Here is a 19,029-nt window from a genome sequence, read left to right as displayed (position 1 = left end):
TAGACAGATAAGATATTTTATATTAACCCCCAAAAAATATATATTCGGAGATTTTATGGTGTGTGGCTTGTTACCTTAGTAGCATGTGGCATGAATTGCAGGAGGTAATTCTTTCAAAAGTGTGCATGTGGAATTCATGGAAATTGTTGGTGGCATTCTCCGGATGAATGTTGGAGCTAGATAAAAAAGACAAGTCGTTAATTTTTGTTTTGGGTCCTAGGAGGTCATAAAGTCAAAGTCCTCACATGGCCATGCCAAACTGCTCCAGCCATTTCTTTTTCAGTTCTTTGGTCTTGAAGAAGAACTCAAAGCCGTTCTGGCCCTGGTTATGCGTGAGGTAGAATCCGTAGGACCACTGTAACGGGAAGTGAAATGCGTGAGAGCAAAGAAGACAACAAAGGCCACGTGCGTGGAGTGAGAATGATGGCGAAAGACAAAGTGATAAGGAGCGAGGACGGGATGCCGAGAGACAGATGGACGCAAAGAGATACGTGTGAAAGAAAACTACGCCTCGGGCGGGGAGGGGGGGCCGAACAACGAGGGGAAAGGTTTGGAGGGCCGCACCAAAGATAAAGACCATGAAGACAAGAACCCAAGTGTGAGATGGCGCTGCCATAGCACAGCATGCTGAAACTTAAGAAGACTGGCAAACAACTCCAAGGCAAAATTGGATTCGGTTCGCCATATGTTTTTATTTTATTAGAACTAACTAAAAAGATGGTCGTGAGAAGCAGGGTAGCTAGCTCCTGCTTTGTTTGGGACTTTTTTTTCCTGATAAAATAATAATAATAATGAAGTTTTGCTTTGCTAAGGAATTGGACGAGAAAAAGAAAATTTATTGACTGATAAAAGAACAACCTGTATAATATCTTAAGTATTAGATTAAAATTATTCATTTTTACAAAATGTGGTGCATGTAATAGTGTTAGAATGTTGTGTTTGTAGACATTTGCATTGATTTGAATGTCATTTTTCTTCATGTTTTGGTTCTTTCAATCGGTCTCCACCTCAGGTGTGTTCCTTGTGTCGACCAATCAGCTCCCTCCAACCACTCTCTTGTTCAGCTGTACCTTGTTGACTTGAAATTTGTTTGTATAAAAGCTCCCTGGCTTCCTTTATTCTGTTTCGTCATTGTTTTTGAAGTCATGTTTTCTGAGTTTGGTCATGAAATGTTGTTTATCAGTGCCGCCTTGGCAAACTACTCGACTTGGAACATGAAAACAAATGATTGCAATCAGATTTGTTGAAAAGCAGTGTTTGTTTAACTGCCAACTTTGTTGCATCAGAATAGAAAAAAAAAAAGAAACAAAGCTGTCCTACTCTGAAAGGTCAACGACAGAGTAATTTGTAGAAAGTAACACTGCTTTCAATAACACAGCCACACCTTTTGTTTATCAAAATGTCAACTGTCATTTTGCTCTTTGCAGCTTTGCGGAGGAGAATGGCACCGACAAACAGTATTTCTTTTTTTTTTGGCCCGAGTGCAAAATGTGTCCTCTTGTTTACTTTGACGCCACAAACCTTTCGGCTTTCCTTGTCCGACGTGGGGTTGTTGGTGACCTTAAAGAGGTGCAGGTCTATCACGTCTTTCATTTCATAGTTGTCTCCTCGTCGCTTGCAAACGATGACGGCGGCATCGAATAAAAAGATATGCCTGGGGTTTAAAAAAAAAAAGTTGCCAACACGGGTCTTCAGAATTGCATTTATGATTTTGCATATCACTGTCAAGTCGGCACCTTTTCAAATATTTAATTTATATGACTACATGGAAAAAATATTAAGTACAAGAGCTACAGGAAAAATTCTGTTTTCAATAATTAATGGCCATTTTGATATTCCTAGATATACGTGACTTAGCAGCAACACTTGAAGGAACTTGGAGTTGTTCAGTTCCCTTTGTCATATCAATCAAGTAGTACACATGCAGATATCTCACCTGTCCTGTTTAGCACGTTTGTCCACTGAGGCCACCCTTACTTCCCCGTCACCTTTGGGTCTCCCGTAGTTACTCAGAGGCTGATTCTTGACAAGGGACAAAGCAAAATGAACTGAATAGAAAAAAAGATCTATTTTGTGGAAGTGGGTTGCTTACAAGGTTTTCGATGGATTTCTGATATTGATCGATTTCTCGCAGAGTCTCGTTGTCTCGCTTGACTTCATTGACATACTGGGCCAAATCCTGGACGCAACAAGTATTAATTAATGCTTGTAAGCAATATCATATTAATATCTGGATAGGTTATAGGGAAAAAAAAATACCTTCATGGCATCTAATGCTTTCCGTAGATTGCTTTTCTCTGTAGCATCGTGAGTGTGTTTAACAAGCTCCTGTTGGAAGGGAAACAAGTTAGAATAAATAAACTTCCAAAGTGGTCCACGGGGAAAACATGTTTTGCTTTTTGTGCCTAAAAAAAAAAAAGTGATTTGCATGATGAGTCACTGGATGAACAAAAACAATGTTCCACAAGATTGCACATGGAAAAGTGAATGTGGAAAATACAAAATCTTTGTTACGTTGGATCTTGATATAAAATGGAAAAGGTTAGTGCAAAAAAAAAAAATCCAATAGTGTGTGTGTGCGTTTTTGAGAGAAACCGTGTATCTAAAATTGCTTGCCAGTGCCATGCCGCAGCATAAACAAGACATCTAGACCGCAGCAGTGGAGGATAAGGAAGGATGCCATGCATGTCCTTCTTCCAGGCCAATAAAAACGTCCTCCACACACTCTCTCACACACACACACACAATGAATCCCAGACGGAGATATGTATATATACGTTTGCTCTGCACTGCTCAAATCCCCGATGTCAGTCATGCTCAACCGGGACATTATTATTATCACTGGCAAGATGGCAGAGTTCTATTTATCAAGCCTTGCTTCCACCTGCACGCATCTACAGAGATACAGGCCAAGGAGTGTACGAACAGATAATCATGATTGGACTCAGCGAGGCCACGGGAAAAAGAGTGGTGAGCCAGAGAAAAGAATATGAAACACAGAAAAGCTCAGAGGAGAGACTAACTCACACTGTAAGAAAAAAAATGTCATCTATAAATGCTTTGGGAGAAGTTTAACAAGGGTTCATACGTCACTGCATATCACAGCAAGCCCCACTGCTATTAAGTATGACTGATTCTAACCTTGCAAGGTTGTTCCTCAATATATAAAGCGAGGTCCATAAAGGAGCAGCAGAATATATACTTTAGATGAATGCAACAAAAGTGGAGGAGTTGTGAAAGTGAAACCAGTGTCCCCCAAAATATCTCTCTCCTCTACAGTACAAAATGAAAGGTAGACAGCAGCGCCTCTAGTGGTCAAGAGTGAAAGGGGTTTCTCAGGAAGTATGTCAGTAATGTGCAATTCTATTTTGATAGAAAATAGTCATTTAATGACAGTTATTTATTTGGAAACTTAATGGTATAAAAAAAAATTGGATGCACTTAAGAAAAAATAGAGCACTGCACCTGCAGAAGGAGGTGATACTTCAAGACCCGCTGCATGGGAACCACCAGCAGATCCCTCAGAGTGAATTTGCCATAGTTGGCTCTTTTAGAACACTCCTGTAAAAATGAAACAAAAAAATCTTTTAGTATTTACACTCGTTTTATCTTGACATCATGCAATTCTTAAGTTATACACACGGAGGCGCTGTTTGGCTGTTTAACAGAAACAGCTTACTGGAAATATAATTGACTAAAAATATGTTGTTGTTGTTTTACCTCAAGCTTCATGCGTACGTCCTCTCTGTCTTTACATATACTGTCCAGCGTGGCAATGGCTGTCTCGACATCGCTGCAGTATTTCCCATAAATTAGCAACCTAAAATAAAACAAAAGCTTCATAAAATCTCAGCGTTTGACTAGTTTGAGTGGAAAAAAATGTCAATATTGAACCTTTCTTTGAAAGCAATAAAGATCTGGTGAAGATTTTGGGCACTTCTGTGTTGGACTGAGTCTTGAATTTCCTGTAGTAAACATTTGTGGACTTTCACCAAGTCCTGAAAGACCAAGTACACGAGCCATATTGAATATATTTTAAGTCGAGTATATGCTGAGTAATATAAGAAAGAAGATGATGACTTACCGGTATATTAACAAACACTTTCTCTATCTCGGCCGTGGATAAAAACATAGTGAGAGGTGTCATAAAGTTCTGTGGTAGAGAGAAAGTGGAGGCATGAGAATAAGACTGGTCCCGCTGGAATAAAAATGGGCAAATCATTTTGCGAGAGGTCATTACAATACACTGCCAACTTGCAAAGTCGCTGGTGTCAGCGAAAACAAGGCGCAGCGTCTGGGCCATGACAATAATCTCATTTTCAGAGTTTGCAATTTAATGATTTCCTTTCGGAAAACACTTCCACCTCCTAGTCACCTCAAAGCAGCGGGCGAGCGCGTGTTAAATTACACCATCCGCTTCATATTGAAAGTCATCTAGTGCTTTCACTCCACTGGGAAATCAAGGAGGGTCTTTTTCGCGCTTTGAACATAAACAGGAATGAGGAGACAAGCGGCGCTGAATGGGTGGGAAGAGATGCAGCCTCCATCTTGCAATATTTTTAGCATGGAAAAGCGCTAATGTAATTGGATACAAATACCAGAAAACATAAAAAAAACCACATGTACCTTTTCTATTGAGTCAAGGGTGTCTGAAAATTTCTCCTCAGTCTGCCGGATTTCTGTTAAACAGCAACTTCGGATGTCGATTTCTGCTTGTTTCTGTAACACCTGCACACATAAATCATAAAGTGTTCATAATTGAATAAATTCCAGACACAGTTGGATTGTTTGCCTTAAAAAAAAAAAAAAGTACAACTCTTGGATTAATATTGTGCAATTTAGGCCCAGTATGAATTCCACTGAAAGTATTTCCCCATATGGAAGTGATGTGATGTAAGAAAAAGACTTACCGGAGGAGCGAGCACTTCCGTTTTCATCAGGTCCTCGTAGATTGCCCCGCCCTCTTCGTTATCGTACACGCAGTCGTACAGATCCTCCTCATCTTCCACCCCGTTTTCACTGCGGCACAGTTTGGTTTTCAATTTCAACCACAGATGAGTTTAACACAACTTGAAAATGATGCATGGACAAAATATGTATGCATCATTTGTGTCAAATATAAATAAAAAGCAGACACATTGCCAGCAGCTGTAAGAGTCCTCCCAAAATGTTTATCTTAAGAACCTTCACAATCCATATTAGTCAGTGTGCTCCAAATCTTCTTCTTTTGCTGCTTTGCACTTAGAAGGCTTTGGAAGGAATTGTGCCAGGAGCCTTTTTTCGCTTATGTAGGTGGATTATAAAATATAATATTGACTTTAGTCTTTATTTGCTTTCCAAAATAGATGGAAAAGCGCCATGTGATTTTTGGAGAAAGTTACTCAGGACAAAACAAGGACATGACTTGAGGATGAACCTATTTGTCGAGGCTTTCAATTAACATGCAAATTTAGAATTCTTGAGTGAGGGCTGAAATTAAAGATGAATACGGGTTGAACGAGCAGACGGTCAAATCGCAAGCTTTACATGAAAAAAAAAAATAAAAAAGCAGGCTGAGGTGGCACTGGCTGCCTTCCAGTCATCACCCAGGCAACAAATGTTCCTCAACCATACAGCATGCTGTCGCTCGTAGGAGGGAGACTAAATTCCCCTCGAGGCGAAAACCTAGATTATTTCATGCTAGGAAATTCTTAAAAATCCACCAAATGTTGAATTAAAACTGATCCCGAAGCCACAGCAGCAGGAAAAATATATGATTAGGACACATACTCCATGAGGTCTTCAAGGTGGTTGTAGATATCCTCATCTTCAACACTTTCTTCAGTTGGAAAAGACCTTTAAAAAAAATAAAAATAGACTTTTCAGTCACTTTATATTATCGAGCTCTAAAAACATTGTAAACGCAACCATACCTGATTCCAGTTTGCTGTGCAATCAATGTGAGGGACAGCTTAGAAAGTGTGTCCATAACCTGCAACAAAAATGAAAACAAGAATATAATTATTTATAGATAATTCATAAGAATATTGTCAGCATCATTTCAAGCACAAGAATGTGAGGGTAGCAATTCTCACATTTTGACACTAGAGGGAAGCCTTTTCAAACTCTTCAAAACAGTGTCAATGGTATGTGCTTACCAAAATAATTTACCACATATGTATTTTAAGAAAAAAAATAAAAAAGCCCAATGGGAGATGACAGTGCCATGCAAGTACATGTCATGATGGCTAGATGATTGAGTCATCACCCATATGTTTTTATTTTTTTCTGGCAATACTGTTTGTAGCCATAGAAGCCACAGACAGCCATTTATAGGTCATCAATTCACTGACACGACAGAGACATGCCCTGGGGTGCTCCAACAGATCAGTACCGATCAACACAACTGGCTCTTTCCTGTTCTCTACCACTAACTAATCGCACAAAAAAGAAAAGGCAAACTTTAAATGGTCACCCATTTAATGAAACATAAAAAGGTACCGAAAGTGATTATTGCTAAGTTTGGATTAGGTATTATACAGTATATGTTTTTTTTTTTCTCACTGGGTGTCAAACATTCACGCTCACAGTTTAGTTTTATATTCCATCCAATAAATAGTCAAGGCTGGCCAATTGGCTGGCTCACCAAGATCCAATGTGTGCTGAACAGAAGACTGGAGGCGCTCCAGTGTGATGAGTCGCCCTTCAGCTTCTCTGACTATGTTAGTCACACATATTTGCAACACAAGTGACCATCTGCACACGGCCAGAGAATGTAGCTGGACATCTCACTATAAAAAAAATAAAATAAAAAAACACGTGTCCAATCAACATTGACTAAAGTAAATGATGGGTTGGAAATCCAAGTGGCAGTGAATTTGAATTGAGGAGCCAAAAAAAAGTGGGTGCAAATAGCGGAGCAAAAATAAATATAATTGCTGCCTTTTAGTCCATGGCATGAGGATGTCGAAGATTTAAGAATATAAAATCACAGTCATCGAGTCTTTAAAGCTGCATATGAATGACCAATGATATCAGCTCAAATCATTAACCTTAATCCGGGTGCTTTAATTATTTTTAATTCACAACATCAGGCAATTACCTGAGTAGATTACCTTTCTAACGTTTTCGACCTTTTAATTAGAAATATAATTACATATTATATTCTTTCCTAGAGTAAGTGGGGGGCCATTGATAAAAATCGCGTGCCTGTCATAGTTGGAGATTGTTGTAGTGAAATAAAAAAACTCGTATCGCCCTACATTTTCAAAAAAGAGTCGAGCTCGAGTATGACCTGTTTTTTTTTTTTTTTTTTTTTTAAAGATAGCTAGAAGCCAAACTGTGAAGGACATATTCAAGCACACAAAATGAGCAGGTGTGAAAGCACCTTCATAAGGTGTTAACATCAAATGCGCTTGACTCCAGTGCTTAGTTCTCCGTCTTATGTAACACAGCGTCTATCATCTGTAATCTAATTCCTCATAAAGTTATCTACGCAGCACTTGGGATATTAGTCTTCTTGAATCTGACAAAAACAAACATTGGGACTTGGCTTTTAAAAGCCACTGCGGTTTTTGTGACGCCGTAACGACTGACACGAGTTGAAACTCTCTGTGTTGAATTTGCGGGCCATGTTTGAAAAAAGGAAAAAACGGCTGTTTTGAGAGCAAATCAATTCAATTCTAGTTCCAAAATTAAACTTTTGCAAACAAGCATTTGGTGAAGACTTGTCTACGTCTGTCTGACAGATGCAGTGTACAAGTTCCAGTCCACGTAGTGAGAAGCCAATAAAAATCTGATAAGCTCAGAGAGAGGCAAGCTAATGTTTGGCAATCAAAGCCATGGCTCATTAACACCAGTAATGCATAATTAGCAAGCCTGGATATACAGATGTTGGAATGCAGCGCACGTCTTCCCTCGGTCCTCGTTGCCAACGTAATTTCCTCGACAAAGCCACCTCACACCTCGACTAAACCTGCCGTGACGATCCTCCCTCGATTTAGTTTTGTCACTCGATACTAATGACTCAACAACTGGCACAGGTTTCCTCATGTTCAGAAATGAATTTTCCAGAAGAAAATGCTTGGAACAGATCCGTCCCAATGGAAGCTGAAGACACTCCAAAGTCGTCGTCTAACTTCAGTCATGTGATCTTCCTCAAGTCAACCGAATAACCGCGACGTCTTCAAAAATTGTTCTCGCTCTCCCACAGCGTTCATGAACATATCACATATGGGTCACACACAGCTTCAAACTATTTTGGCATGCACGCCGACTGGGTTATGCTGATATTACAGCACGGCTTGAGGCCTTGATGCGTAAAGTAGCACATCTGATCTTCCAAATCTTCACCTTGCTGACAGCTGGAGGGAGGGGAAACTTACAACTGCCAACATCAACATGTCACACATGTTTATGAGAAACCGTGTCAAGTCTCCAAATGCAACATGAACTTAACAGTCCTTAATTAATACCAATTTAAAAAAAAAAAAAGGTTGCATCGTTTCCATTAAGGATGTTGAAATCACGAAGAATTAAATACTGCACAAGCGTTCACTGCCTACTTCCAGTCACGCAGCTGTGCACAATTGGAAATGACTCGAATCATTTGAGTCAGAGTAAAACGAAACCACGCATCCGTTAGAAATACGCAAAATGGTGTATTTATAGCTTTTTACAGAGGCGGGAGATGATGTGACTTGAAGACAATAGGTGCGACAAAACTGTAAAATTAGTATGCAGGCTTGGTGGCATACCTGACTTGAAAATGTACAGCTCATTATGTAAATTTGAGGAATGAAATGTTTTGCTGGTTGCCACACAGTATATAATGAGGTGAGATATTTTCTGAACATTCTTGTGGAGTGCATCCACCTACTCCACCTCCACCTCTGGGAAGCAATATAGGAGAAGAAAGGGGAGGGTGGGGGGCTGAGCGTTGAGCATCTGGAAAAAAGATAAATGCTCCAGAAATCTTTATGTTCCAGACTAAACATACCTTGAAATATCATAAACACCCTTATGAATTGTTACCGGAGTGATGGCAGATGCCGCTTTCGGCACTTCATCGAGGATTTTAAAAAAATGTGAAATGTATTCGCCACAATCGGACAAACAATGTAACATGGAGGAAAAAGATGTCAGAAAGTAGGCCAGTGAGGTGAGGGAGACGAGTTTGGAGTCTTGCATTTCATCCTTTGGTACTCTTTGATCGTGTCCACGGTGGCTCAGCTTCACCGGCTGGCCGGGGCCCAGCGGTGGCCTAGAAATAATCTGCCATGCATCCTCGACACAACAACCAGTGAGAGTAAAAAAATCTTGCCTTCCCACCAAGGTGCCAGAAAACACATTGGGCCTCAGCCTCCTTGTTTATACTGCACTTTTGACATCTCATTCCAAAATGTAACAAAAATCTATCCAGGACTCAGGGTTGTTATTTGACTGAGAAAAGCTGAAAATACACATTCGGTACGAAACAGTACTTTTTATTGGATCTTCTCTCTCTTCCCTGCAGCTTTAATGTTGGGAACTCAGTGGGGGGTTTCCTTTCAACTCGTATTGTATGTACAGCAAAGCGCACACACGCTGACGGATGGATGATGAATCTGTTCAGTCACTTGACTCAACACGGGTAGCATAATTGGTTATTTGACCTAAAATCATGCCAAAAAACATGCATAATTCACAGAAACGTGTTTGCGCAACTTGGAAATATGTTCATTAAACAAACTATGAGCATCATGGTGAAAATATTGTATTTTCAGCAAAATGAAAAAAGAGACTTGGTGTGACGTTTTGCACATTTGTGCGTGCGTTCACGCTTGACGAAGGCCAACACGTGTGTGTGACTCAAGTAAATGCAAGCGCCGTGCGAATCCATGAATTATCCACAAACCTCGCAGCACTGCGACTATAAAGCTTCTATCAAATTTTAAAATTCCCAAATTTATAATCCTTACAAAGGGAAAATGGAAATGACGACACGCTCGATGCTATTTGCTCAATCCGGCGTGGCCAGTACAAGCTGTGGAGGAAAATGTAGCCCACGCAGTAGCTAAGGCAAAAAAAAAAAAAGTGCAAAGATCGAAAGTGGAGGGAGGGAAACTTAGAGTATCCATTAACACAGATGACATATGATAATATCTGGTCACACAAATCTTCTGGTTAGAGAACAGCTGAAGGGCAACGGGAGGGGGGGAGCAGGTCGGATGATATCTCGCTGCTTTAGTTAAACTGATACCTGAGGGGGGGATAAGGAATCAATAAACCTCCAGCTCCTGCTTCACTTTCATTTTTTTTTGCTTTGCACTTCCATGTCTTGATTGAATGATTTAACAAGATCCAAATGCAAATCAATCCTGTTTTGTCACTGCTTCCTTGGAAGTCACAATATCCTATCACCGGTGTGCTATTTTTAGAACCGGCCTGCAAGTTGCTCATGCGTTCATTGTGTCCCCTGCTCTGAAAGGGTCACTTGTATTTTGCCAATACATTCTTTCCTACTGACTCCACAAAAAAGGCTGCATCCAGATTTTAGAACCATATTTGTCAAAGATGAATGAATGACACAAGCAGAAGAGAAACACTGAATTTCTATAAAAGAGGAACAGAAAGTCTTCAGGTCAATCCATGACACGTTATTTTCCGACAACTTAGCAACTTGTCAACACCTAGCATGGAAATGTCCGCTCAGCTTTTTGTTTTAAAACAAGCTGCAACGACACGTGTCGAGTCACAAATGAGGTCACATGATGAGCAAGCTTCCTAAATACTTTGAATCTCCCGCTCCCTGAGGAACGCCGTAGTTCGAAACCCTTCGTGTATCTTCAAGGCAAGATGTGTACACCAGATGTTGTTTGATTTTTTAGTTTGTCTTTTTGTTTTTTCATTTTTTAAAGCTGTTGAAGGTCAGGAGGAATTTCTCCTGTGATTCCACCACTATATGAACGCTACAATAAACAAGACAGTTGATATTTAATTCATAGGGAGCAAGGCAGCTATTTTTAAAACGAAAAAAAAAAGCAGGTGAGTGGCAGCTTAGCCCATTGCGGCTGCTCCTTGCTCCATTAGCTTCTGCAGATCCAGCCAAGCGAGCATCACAGTTGCCCGGCTTGCTGTCTAATTCCAGAGATGTAAAATTTACTCTGGGGCAATGTAGGAGTCACTCAAGAGAGTCATCAAAAATGTTCTGCCTGAGCCAAATGGAATCACAGGAGAAAAAAAAAAAACAGCATTTGTATTTGAATCACGTAGATGCCACAAGAACGAGATGTAGAAGCTATCAACCGTATTTGGAGAACTTGTTTTTGATATTTGCAGTCATTAAGGACTGATTCTATCAACAAATATTGAAGCATGTAGGCTATGCCTCATCATAAAGAACTAGCAGGCTCAAAAATCGAAACACTTCATAACTCGTGCTGGCTTCCAGGCCTAAAGATTTCTAATTAAACCTCCTGGGGACATTCCAGCTGGGGTCAGCCTGAGGCTTGTCAAAGAACTTTCCAAGCAAAGAGTCAGCAACCTTATCAAAATTAATGAATCCTTGTCCAGACTTTGCAGACTTAAAAAAGACAGCTTGCTTGCTTCGACGTTTTCTTCCCAATTTGTCATGCTGCTGCTTACTTCAAAGTTCATTTATTTATTCACAAATAAACTGCCCAAAAAAAGCAAGTAGACAGAACCTGTTTGGACACTTACCTTTCCAAAATCCCTGACGTCAAAAAGGTCAAAGGCCTCAAACAGCTCACTTTTCTTCATGCCAAATACGTCATTGCACACCGCCAGAAAAGTTCTGATGTTCTTCAGGCAGAGGAACTACGTTGGAAAGAGAAACATTATCAGTGTGTGAGGTGTACATCTACAAATAATTTTATTTTAGCAGAGCTACAGATCAAGTAACTTCATTTTTAGTAGAGATGGACGAGTATCGATACCAGGTATCGGTACCTGCCTTATTTCAAGGGATCGATACTTGCGACGGCGGCAAATGTGATCATTTTAGAATTAGAAATTAGAAGAATAAAAGACTGGCATTGTTATTGTGCTTATCAATATTTTTATTGTAAAAATATTTGTGGTATCGGCACTTGGTATCGGTAACTACTGAATAACTCGCACTGGTATTGGGTCTGGAAAAAAAAAACGTATTAAAGAATTGAGAAAAAAAATGAATTAGACTATCAAGATTTACCAAAACCTTTCTTTCAGACCATGATAAGTGTTTTTAAGGAAACCAGGGAAGGGGAAGGTGTCACCAGAGTGACGTTAGCCAACATGCAGTATCGCTGGCTTGCGGCCGCTATCCTTCCTGTAATTGATACAGGATGGAAGTGAGGAGCGTGCTGATGAAAGACCTTTTTTTTCAGGAAGTGATGTTTTTGTCACATCACTATCCACCCACACTCATGGGACTAGGTTAGCCAGATGACCTCATGAGCAAATGTGCATTCCACAACGAATCGATGTGAACAGTTCACTGCGCAGTCGTAGATCAAATCAAGAATCGGATGTATAATTGAACACGGGATTGAATATAAATGACGTGTGTTTTTCAAATTGAGCTAAACACTGCTCCATTGAAGGAGAAAAGCGGCGGCATTATTCTATTATTCACAGCGCACCTTCCCTCATAATGAGATTTTTCCAAGTGATGCATAAAATATGAAATACTCCAACTGGATTTCCTTCTGAAGACATCAAGCGGCACCTAAACCAATGAGCAACCAGTTGCAACTGTATTATTGAATGTTTTACGTTTGTGCACATCAGTCTATTTTATCAGACAAGCACATCTTGTCCGCCTACAGTCTCTGGAGAGTCTCTGGGGATTCTGTATATTATCTAAGGGAAGCAGCTTCACGCGGCACTCATGAAGCACAGTGTGTCAGGCCGGCTGCAACGAGCTGAGGACAGTTGAGGGGAAGTTGAAGAAGAACTTTGGCAGTAAACCCAATGTAAGACAGCAAAAGTAAAAATAAATAACATTGTTGATTAATTGTTTTGTTCTATTTTTTTTTGTTAGGATTTGGCTATGGCAGTCGTGCTGTGTTGGAAAATACAAAAATATTTTAGACAAACATCTTGCAGCAATATGAACACATCTCATTCGGAGGAACTGTTAGCAACCTGTCGAAGAAATAAGCTAAGCTCCTGAGATTCGGGAAACAAACCAGCATTGTTGAAATAAACTAGGGAGATCGTGTTGCCTTTAAGTGCACACTTAATAATGTGATCACATATTCATGACATTAGTCTTACCAATTTGAAGTGACCTGATCTCCAACGCAAAAGATGAGGCATCTGTAGGCAAAAATTAAACTAAACCACAGATTTAAAAAAAAAAAAACACCTTCCTTAGCAATTGGTCATCAAAATGTTATATTATTTCTAAGTGAGTGCCTTTTTAGTCAGTCACATGACGATGAACTGAAAGGTGATTGGTTAACATGACTCAACTTTGATCTTTGATCTGGTTCTTTGACCAAAGACGTTTATAGCCACTTCTTTATTTTTTCCACTTCTTGTGTAGGATTAGAATTTGCATTGAAAAAAATAATAATTCAAATGCATTGAACAATTCACAAAAGCATCATGCAGGTGCAACCTCAAAATCAATCCATCATGTGATTAAAATTACCACCACAAAGCAGAATAAAGACTTCTGTTGGTCTTATTGTATTTCATAACGGGGGGTGGGGGAGGTAGAAACACAACATTTATAAAGAATAGTGTGTAAAGAGCTTTAAATCCCACCACTCTATTTAATCTTAGCCCAAGCATCTGGAATATCAAACACGAAACGAGGCTTGAGAGTCAAGTCGTCTCACTGCTGCTCTTTTTTTTTTTTTTATATGCTTTGTGTCCTCAATACAGATCCAGTTTCCGCTTATGTATTCCATCATACACGTACGTCCAAGCTCCATAGCAACAAGCTGAAGCCTTTTTATGGCCCCTGCGCGTATTGTCGAGCGTAATGAAATCCAGTTTGTGTACGCTCGCTGCATGGCTGCACGGCTAAAGGCTTGTCTCGATTTTAGCGTGCCAATCTGATCTATCTTCTTTTTTTGTCTAAGGAAATCAATCTGTGGAGCTAAATTAAGCTTGGGCCACTTACATCCTATATGATTTTTTTTTTAATCTGATATGTGACAGACAGTTGAAGCCACCAGATTGCAGTTTTGACATGAGTCTTTGTCTGCCCGTCTAAGCAGGAAATGAGAGGTGCTGCACAAACGAAGACGCTGATAAAACCGTTTTTTTTTATTTCGCCGCGCCGGGTTCACTGCAGGGACCCGAGAGACATGGCCTGACATTACATTTGACTTTGCACGCTTCAGGGTCAATGTGAGCTGAAGCCTTTTCGAGTTGACTTTTTGGTTGAGAGGCTTTCTTCGAATTGAGAGAAGCTGAAGACTGATCAATTCCATTTGTTAATGCAGTTTTAGAGCCGCACAACTGAGAATCAATCAACCACTTCACCAGCAGCGTATTTTTTTTTTTTTAACAGCAGAGGGACATTACCGCCTCCAAAATGTAAGCCATCCGATTGTTAAATCGATCGTGGCAACTAAAAGCTTGTCACGGCGCTTCCATGCAACATCATGTCTCATTTATACATCAGCGAGCATCAAACTGTTCAAATATATACATGATGTGTACGTGCTGTTGTGTCAACAGATAATAAATATAATATACAATTCTCCATGCTTCTCGGTTTTCTACATGTTAATACAATCAGGAGACACACACACGCACACTTCCCAGCATGCCACCTCCCCCACGCTGCCAATAAATATGTCCAAAGCCATTTTCCATGAAATCCTACTTTTAACCCCTATGACCCCCCTCACACACACACTTTCACTTCTACACAAAGCCCAACCCCCACTAGTAGATGGATGTGAATTACGGCCACTATGTGTGATATGAATCCAGTTTGTGACAAGAACTCATGGAGTTTTAGCTGATTGAAAATCCAATGTACAATGGTAAAGTTAATTCCTTTCACCGATTTTTTTATTTTTATTCGATTGTACAGGTTTGTCAATGAAGTACAACTTCGATTCTTCATTACACCAATAAGGGAATTCCCACTTCCGATATTGACAAAAGTCATCCATCACTTTGCTTTGTCCATGAATGTCCCCCATGGGATCAATAAGAGATGCACGAGGCTTTGCAATTTATTCTATAAGGTGTTTTTGTTTTTGGGATGTTTGCCTTCTTGAATTTCTTTTTTTTTTAGCAAAGAAAAATCAATATCACTGGATAATTTTCAGAGTCATTTGAGATAAGAGCCTTTAACTCGGCTTTCAATATAGACTATAATGGTTAGCCCGTATTGATTTTGCTTAATCAAATTCAACCCCGTCATGCTATGTAAGATAATATTCATTGCACCTTGAATATCTCCTCATAAGATCATTTCTGGAGCCGTTTTTAGAGGCTGACCACAGTTGCCTTGGTGATAGAATGAAAGTTCACTACGCTCTGTGCATGTGCAGCTAACGTGCACAAAACAATATAATCTTGTCTTCCATAATAATTATACGCAAGTCACTGTGCATAGAGCAGCGTATGCGCATGCATGGAATTGAGGTGACACTGCGGAACAAACCATCATCAAACGTCTGCTGCAAACGTTTTGAAGCAGAGCTCACTCGACGTTTTCACAGACTTTGGCATCAGAGATTTTTTTTTGGTGTCGTCTTGATTAAATATACATAGGGAGCATTTATTATGTATTACGCTGTTCTCAAAGTGTACAAAAGTAATGTGCATCGGTGACAGTATTTTGTATCGTGGCACTTGCTGAGCTACCTGCTGTGAAGGCCAACACATGTGATCATTCATAAATATTGAGATGATGTGACATCATACCATCTCTTTTGTAGGTTAGGAATGTGTTGAGATACTAAAAAAACCTCTATGTACTTTTCCTACTCTGTTTGATGCTCGTTAGAATTTGCATCTTTCCAACAATGAAGATTAAACCATAGAAGGCGGTTTTGCACTATTATTTTTTTCTTAGTGTGAAGAGAAGGCGGCTTTTCGTTTCATTGTGTCTGACATGTCGCTGCTTTGGGCTGAGCTTTATTGAGGGCATGTTTAGTTTCATTTCCTTCCTCTATTCTGTTTCCTGATTTTTTTTTTTGCTGCTCTGTGTGGGAGATGTGTTCAGCTGTTGTAATACTTGCGACAAGCTTGTGTTGTTGGACAACAAGGTAACAGGAACTTCCCAACCGTAGGAATTGGAAGTTTTTCTCGTCAAATGAAAATGCTGCAGTTAAAATAAGCAATGGCAAGATCAACCTCTTGAGTCTCTGATGCTTAAATTACACAACCAAGTTGGGACAACAACCCATTCAGGGTTCTTTTTGGATATATGAGTCCATAGGGGGGGGACCCAGACAGTTTCTTTGTTGGCCAGTCCCATCACTGCTTTTGTCTTTCCATCTCGAGGGTCCCATGGGTTTAAGGCCACAGTGGCGTCACATGGGTTGTGATTAGCCAATGAGAAAAAAGCTGCCAGGGGGCCCTCATGAATAATGCACAAAAAAGGGGAAATTAAACTCCACCCCCAATTATGTAAATGTTGCTATGAGAGGAGCTGACACTGATTTTCAACTAAATAGTGATGACCAAAGTCTATTCTATATTAATATTTAAAAATTCAAGTATGTTACATGAAATAGCAAAACATGACATCATGTGTTCATTAACTTGCACTATACGTCATTTGCAGCTATGTTAGCCCACTAATTTCGCTCTACATGCATAAACACGGCCATGCATAAAAGAAATTGACTATAAATAGCCCAATTGGAGTCAAGTCATGCACTGTGCATGAACAGGACAGTACAGTTCTTTTACAGCATTATGTCATGACTCACACGAATAATATCTCGGTACTATTAGCTGCAAGTAAATGCAAATTCTCTTTCAAGCTCAATCAAGTTTTGCCTAGGTAGATCCTGCACTAGTTGATGTCATTATAATTGCAAATGCGGATTTAAATTGTCCACTTGACCTGCTGGAGCTGACAAGTGGTTTGATTGTGAGAGACCTAACTACGTATTATATTGACCCGGCCACTGTGGTCATTGTGTTTGGAGAGCTTTTCCAGGAAACAGGGCCTAATACGACTCTCCATCCACGTGGCACGACATCAATACAAATGATATTTTCGATTTCAACCGGTTCTTAGTGTGTGTGAGTAAAGTTGCTCGGCAGGCTTAGTCGTTTCGCAGGCGCTGTGTGTGGTCACGGAATACAACACTCAATATTAATCTGGCTCCCTCTCTGGCTATTGAGGCAGATGCTATCTGACAAATAGGAAACATGTGGCCATAACTCTATCTAGCATAGACAACGCATAGACATCGCTCAGGTTTTGTTTTCCATTATGACTAGACTATTGGCAGCAAACTTGATGATTGTTACTTTGAGTCTTGTAGAGAGAAAAAAATAATCAAAATCACATTTTGCCCTAATCCACTGTTTTCATCAACCATAAAATGAGAAACATTTCAATGTGATTGTTCAAAGATGACCAAAAAGAAATATAAAATAACCAAATAAAATTGTTAACAGACTTTTGGGATAGTTACAATAAATGGGTTTGACGTAACTCTGGAACCAAAATTGGCTTACTTAATTAATATCACATTTAAAGTTTGTTTCCACCCTAACAACAATGTGTGTCTCATAAAACGTTAACCAATACGATTGGGATGATCCGTTATATCGTGAAATAGCGGAGGCGGTATTATAATGAGTAATATGCAGCCACATTGGAGCCAAAGTTAATAATTTCTTGAAGCAATAATCCAAATCATTTGTTATATAACGCCGAATTCTCAAACTACTCTTTTATACACATGTGCGTTGCAGGATATGTTATTTTACGTGTATTAGTTTGCTAACAAATTAAGCAACCCTTAAAGTAGCGTTAATATTAAGGAAGTATGGCGATGGCGCCGCGCTGCAGTTTGACAGCGTAGCAATATGTGTCATTCTCATTTTACCTGTGACATTTGAGGTCGCAGGTTGATTTCCTTTAGGTTGATCGATTGTGGCCGGAGATTGTTGAGAAGATGGCAAAGAAGGACTCCATCCCGGAGCGTTTGGGCCAAGTCGAATACCTGCGCAGTCTCCCACGTAACCCGATGGTTCGCTGGAAGCACCTTGCAGTTAATCAGCCACAGCGCACACTGTCTCCAATACTCCATCATTACTATTCTAACTTGAGCGACAAAAAAGACGAATTAGGCGTATTCGCTTGGGAAGTGCGCTTCCTTTTAGAGCGCGTCCATGTTCCAAGCCGATGAAAATGGAGCAGAGTCGCGCATAGATGGGCCGCAGTCGATGTGAGGTTGACAGCCTTGTGTGCTCGTATGACTGGATGGAGCGCACCCACTCGATCTCTCTCACTCGATTTCTCGTTCTCTCTTCCCTCCCCCTCATCCTCTTCCGCTTGACACTGCATTACATTGCAGAAGACAGAGAACACGCTCAGAATTTTGCTTGTTGTAATGTATTGTGCAGAATATTAGCAGGGTGGAAAGTGTAAATACAGTGATCCCTCGCTACTTCGCGTTTCGTTTATCGCGGCTTCACGACATCGCGGATTTTTTTTCCGAATTAAAAAAAACATTTAAAAGTAAAACTTCTAAATTGAGGAAACTTGTGTCTAACTTTTAGAACAATGTAGTTTTGCTCCGAGTTTTGGGAGCTTATGATCAGGGGATGCTTTGAGAATAATTGTCAATTTTTGGCTATGTGAAGCCCTTTGAGACTGTTTGTGATTTAGGGCTATACAAATAAACTTGACTTGACTTGACTTGACTTGACTTGACTCCAAATGTTCGTTTACATTCCTTTAGAAGTCCGTTAACACGATCGTGAATTAACATCTTTCCGCTAACTTGTTAGCCTGCCCAGTACTTCTTGTTGATGACCGTACTTCGCGGATTTCACTTATCGCGGGTGGTTTTTGGAACCAATTATCCGCGATAAACGAGGGATTACTCTACTTTGTTACTGGTA

The 19,029-nt window shown here is 40.0% G+C and overlaps 1 protein-coding gene across 2 annotated transcripts in view; it reads right to left on the bottom strand.

The window, feature by feature from the left end:
- LOC148380835 (guanine nucleotide exchange factor VAV3-like) overlaps positions 1-18,405 on the bottom strand; it is a 29,424-nt gene extending 11,019 nt beyond the window's left edge. The window contains exons 1-16 of one of the 2 annotated variants that reach the window (XM_088363663.1): positions 18,009-18,405; positions 11,680-11,796; positions 5,913-5,971; positions 5,770-5,835; positions 4,911-5,019; positions 4,627-4,728; positions 4,085-4,153; positions 3,895-3,998; positions 3,721-3,820; positions 3,466-3,561; positions 2,260-2,328; positions 2,093-2,179; positions 1,937-2,022; positions 1,522-1,654; positions 246-355; positions 75-176 (exon numbers count right to left, since the gene is read on the bottom strand). In XM_088363663.1, coding sequence (XP_088219789.1) covers positions 75-176; positions 246-355; positions 1,522-1,654; positions 1,937-2,022; positions 2,093-2,179; positions 2,260-2,328; positions 3,466-3,561; positions 3,721-3,820; positions 3,895-3,998; positions 4,085-4,153; positions 4,627-4,728; positions 4,911-5,019; positions 5,770-5,835; positions 5,913-5,971; positions 11,680-11,796; positions 18,009-18,215 — 1,616 coding nt within the window. In that variant the 5' untranslated portion in view covers positions 18,216-18,405. The remainder of the gene's footprint in view (positions 1-74; positions 177-245; positions 356-1,521; positions 1,655-1,936; positions 2,023-2,092; positions 2,180-2,259; positions 2,329-3,465; positions 3,562-3,720; positions 3,821-3,894; positions 3,999-4,084; positions 4,154-4,626; positions 4,729-4,910; positions 5,020-5,769; positions 5,836-5,912; positions 5,972-11,679; positions 11,797-18,008) is intronic. The other variant, XM_088363664.1, reaches the window with a different exon arrangement.
- Positions 18,406-19,029: the final 624 nt, after the last annotated feature.

The sequence above is a fragment of the Syngnathus floridae genome, chromosome 20 (genome assembly GCF_059516105.1).
Source record: "Syngnathus floridae isolate MCC-2025c chromosome 20, RoL_Sflo_1.0, whole genome shotgun sequence".
Lineage (NCBI taxonomy): Eukaryota > Metazoa > Chordata > Actinopteri > Syngnathiformes > Syngnathidae > Syngnathus > Syngnathus floridae.
This window is presented reverse-complemented; position numbering and strand designations above follow the sequence as displayed.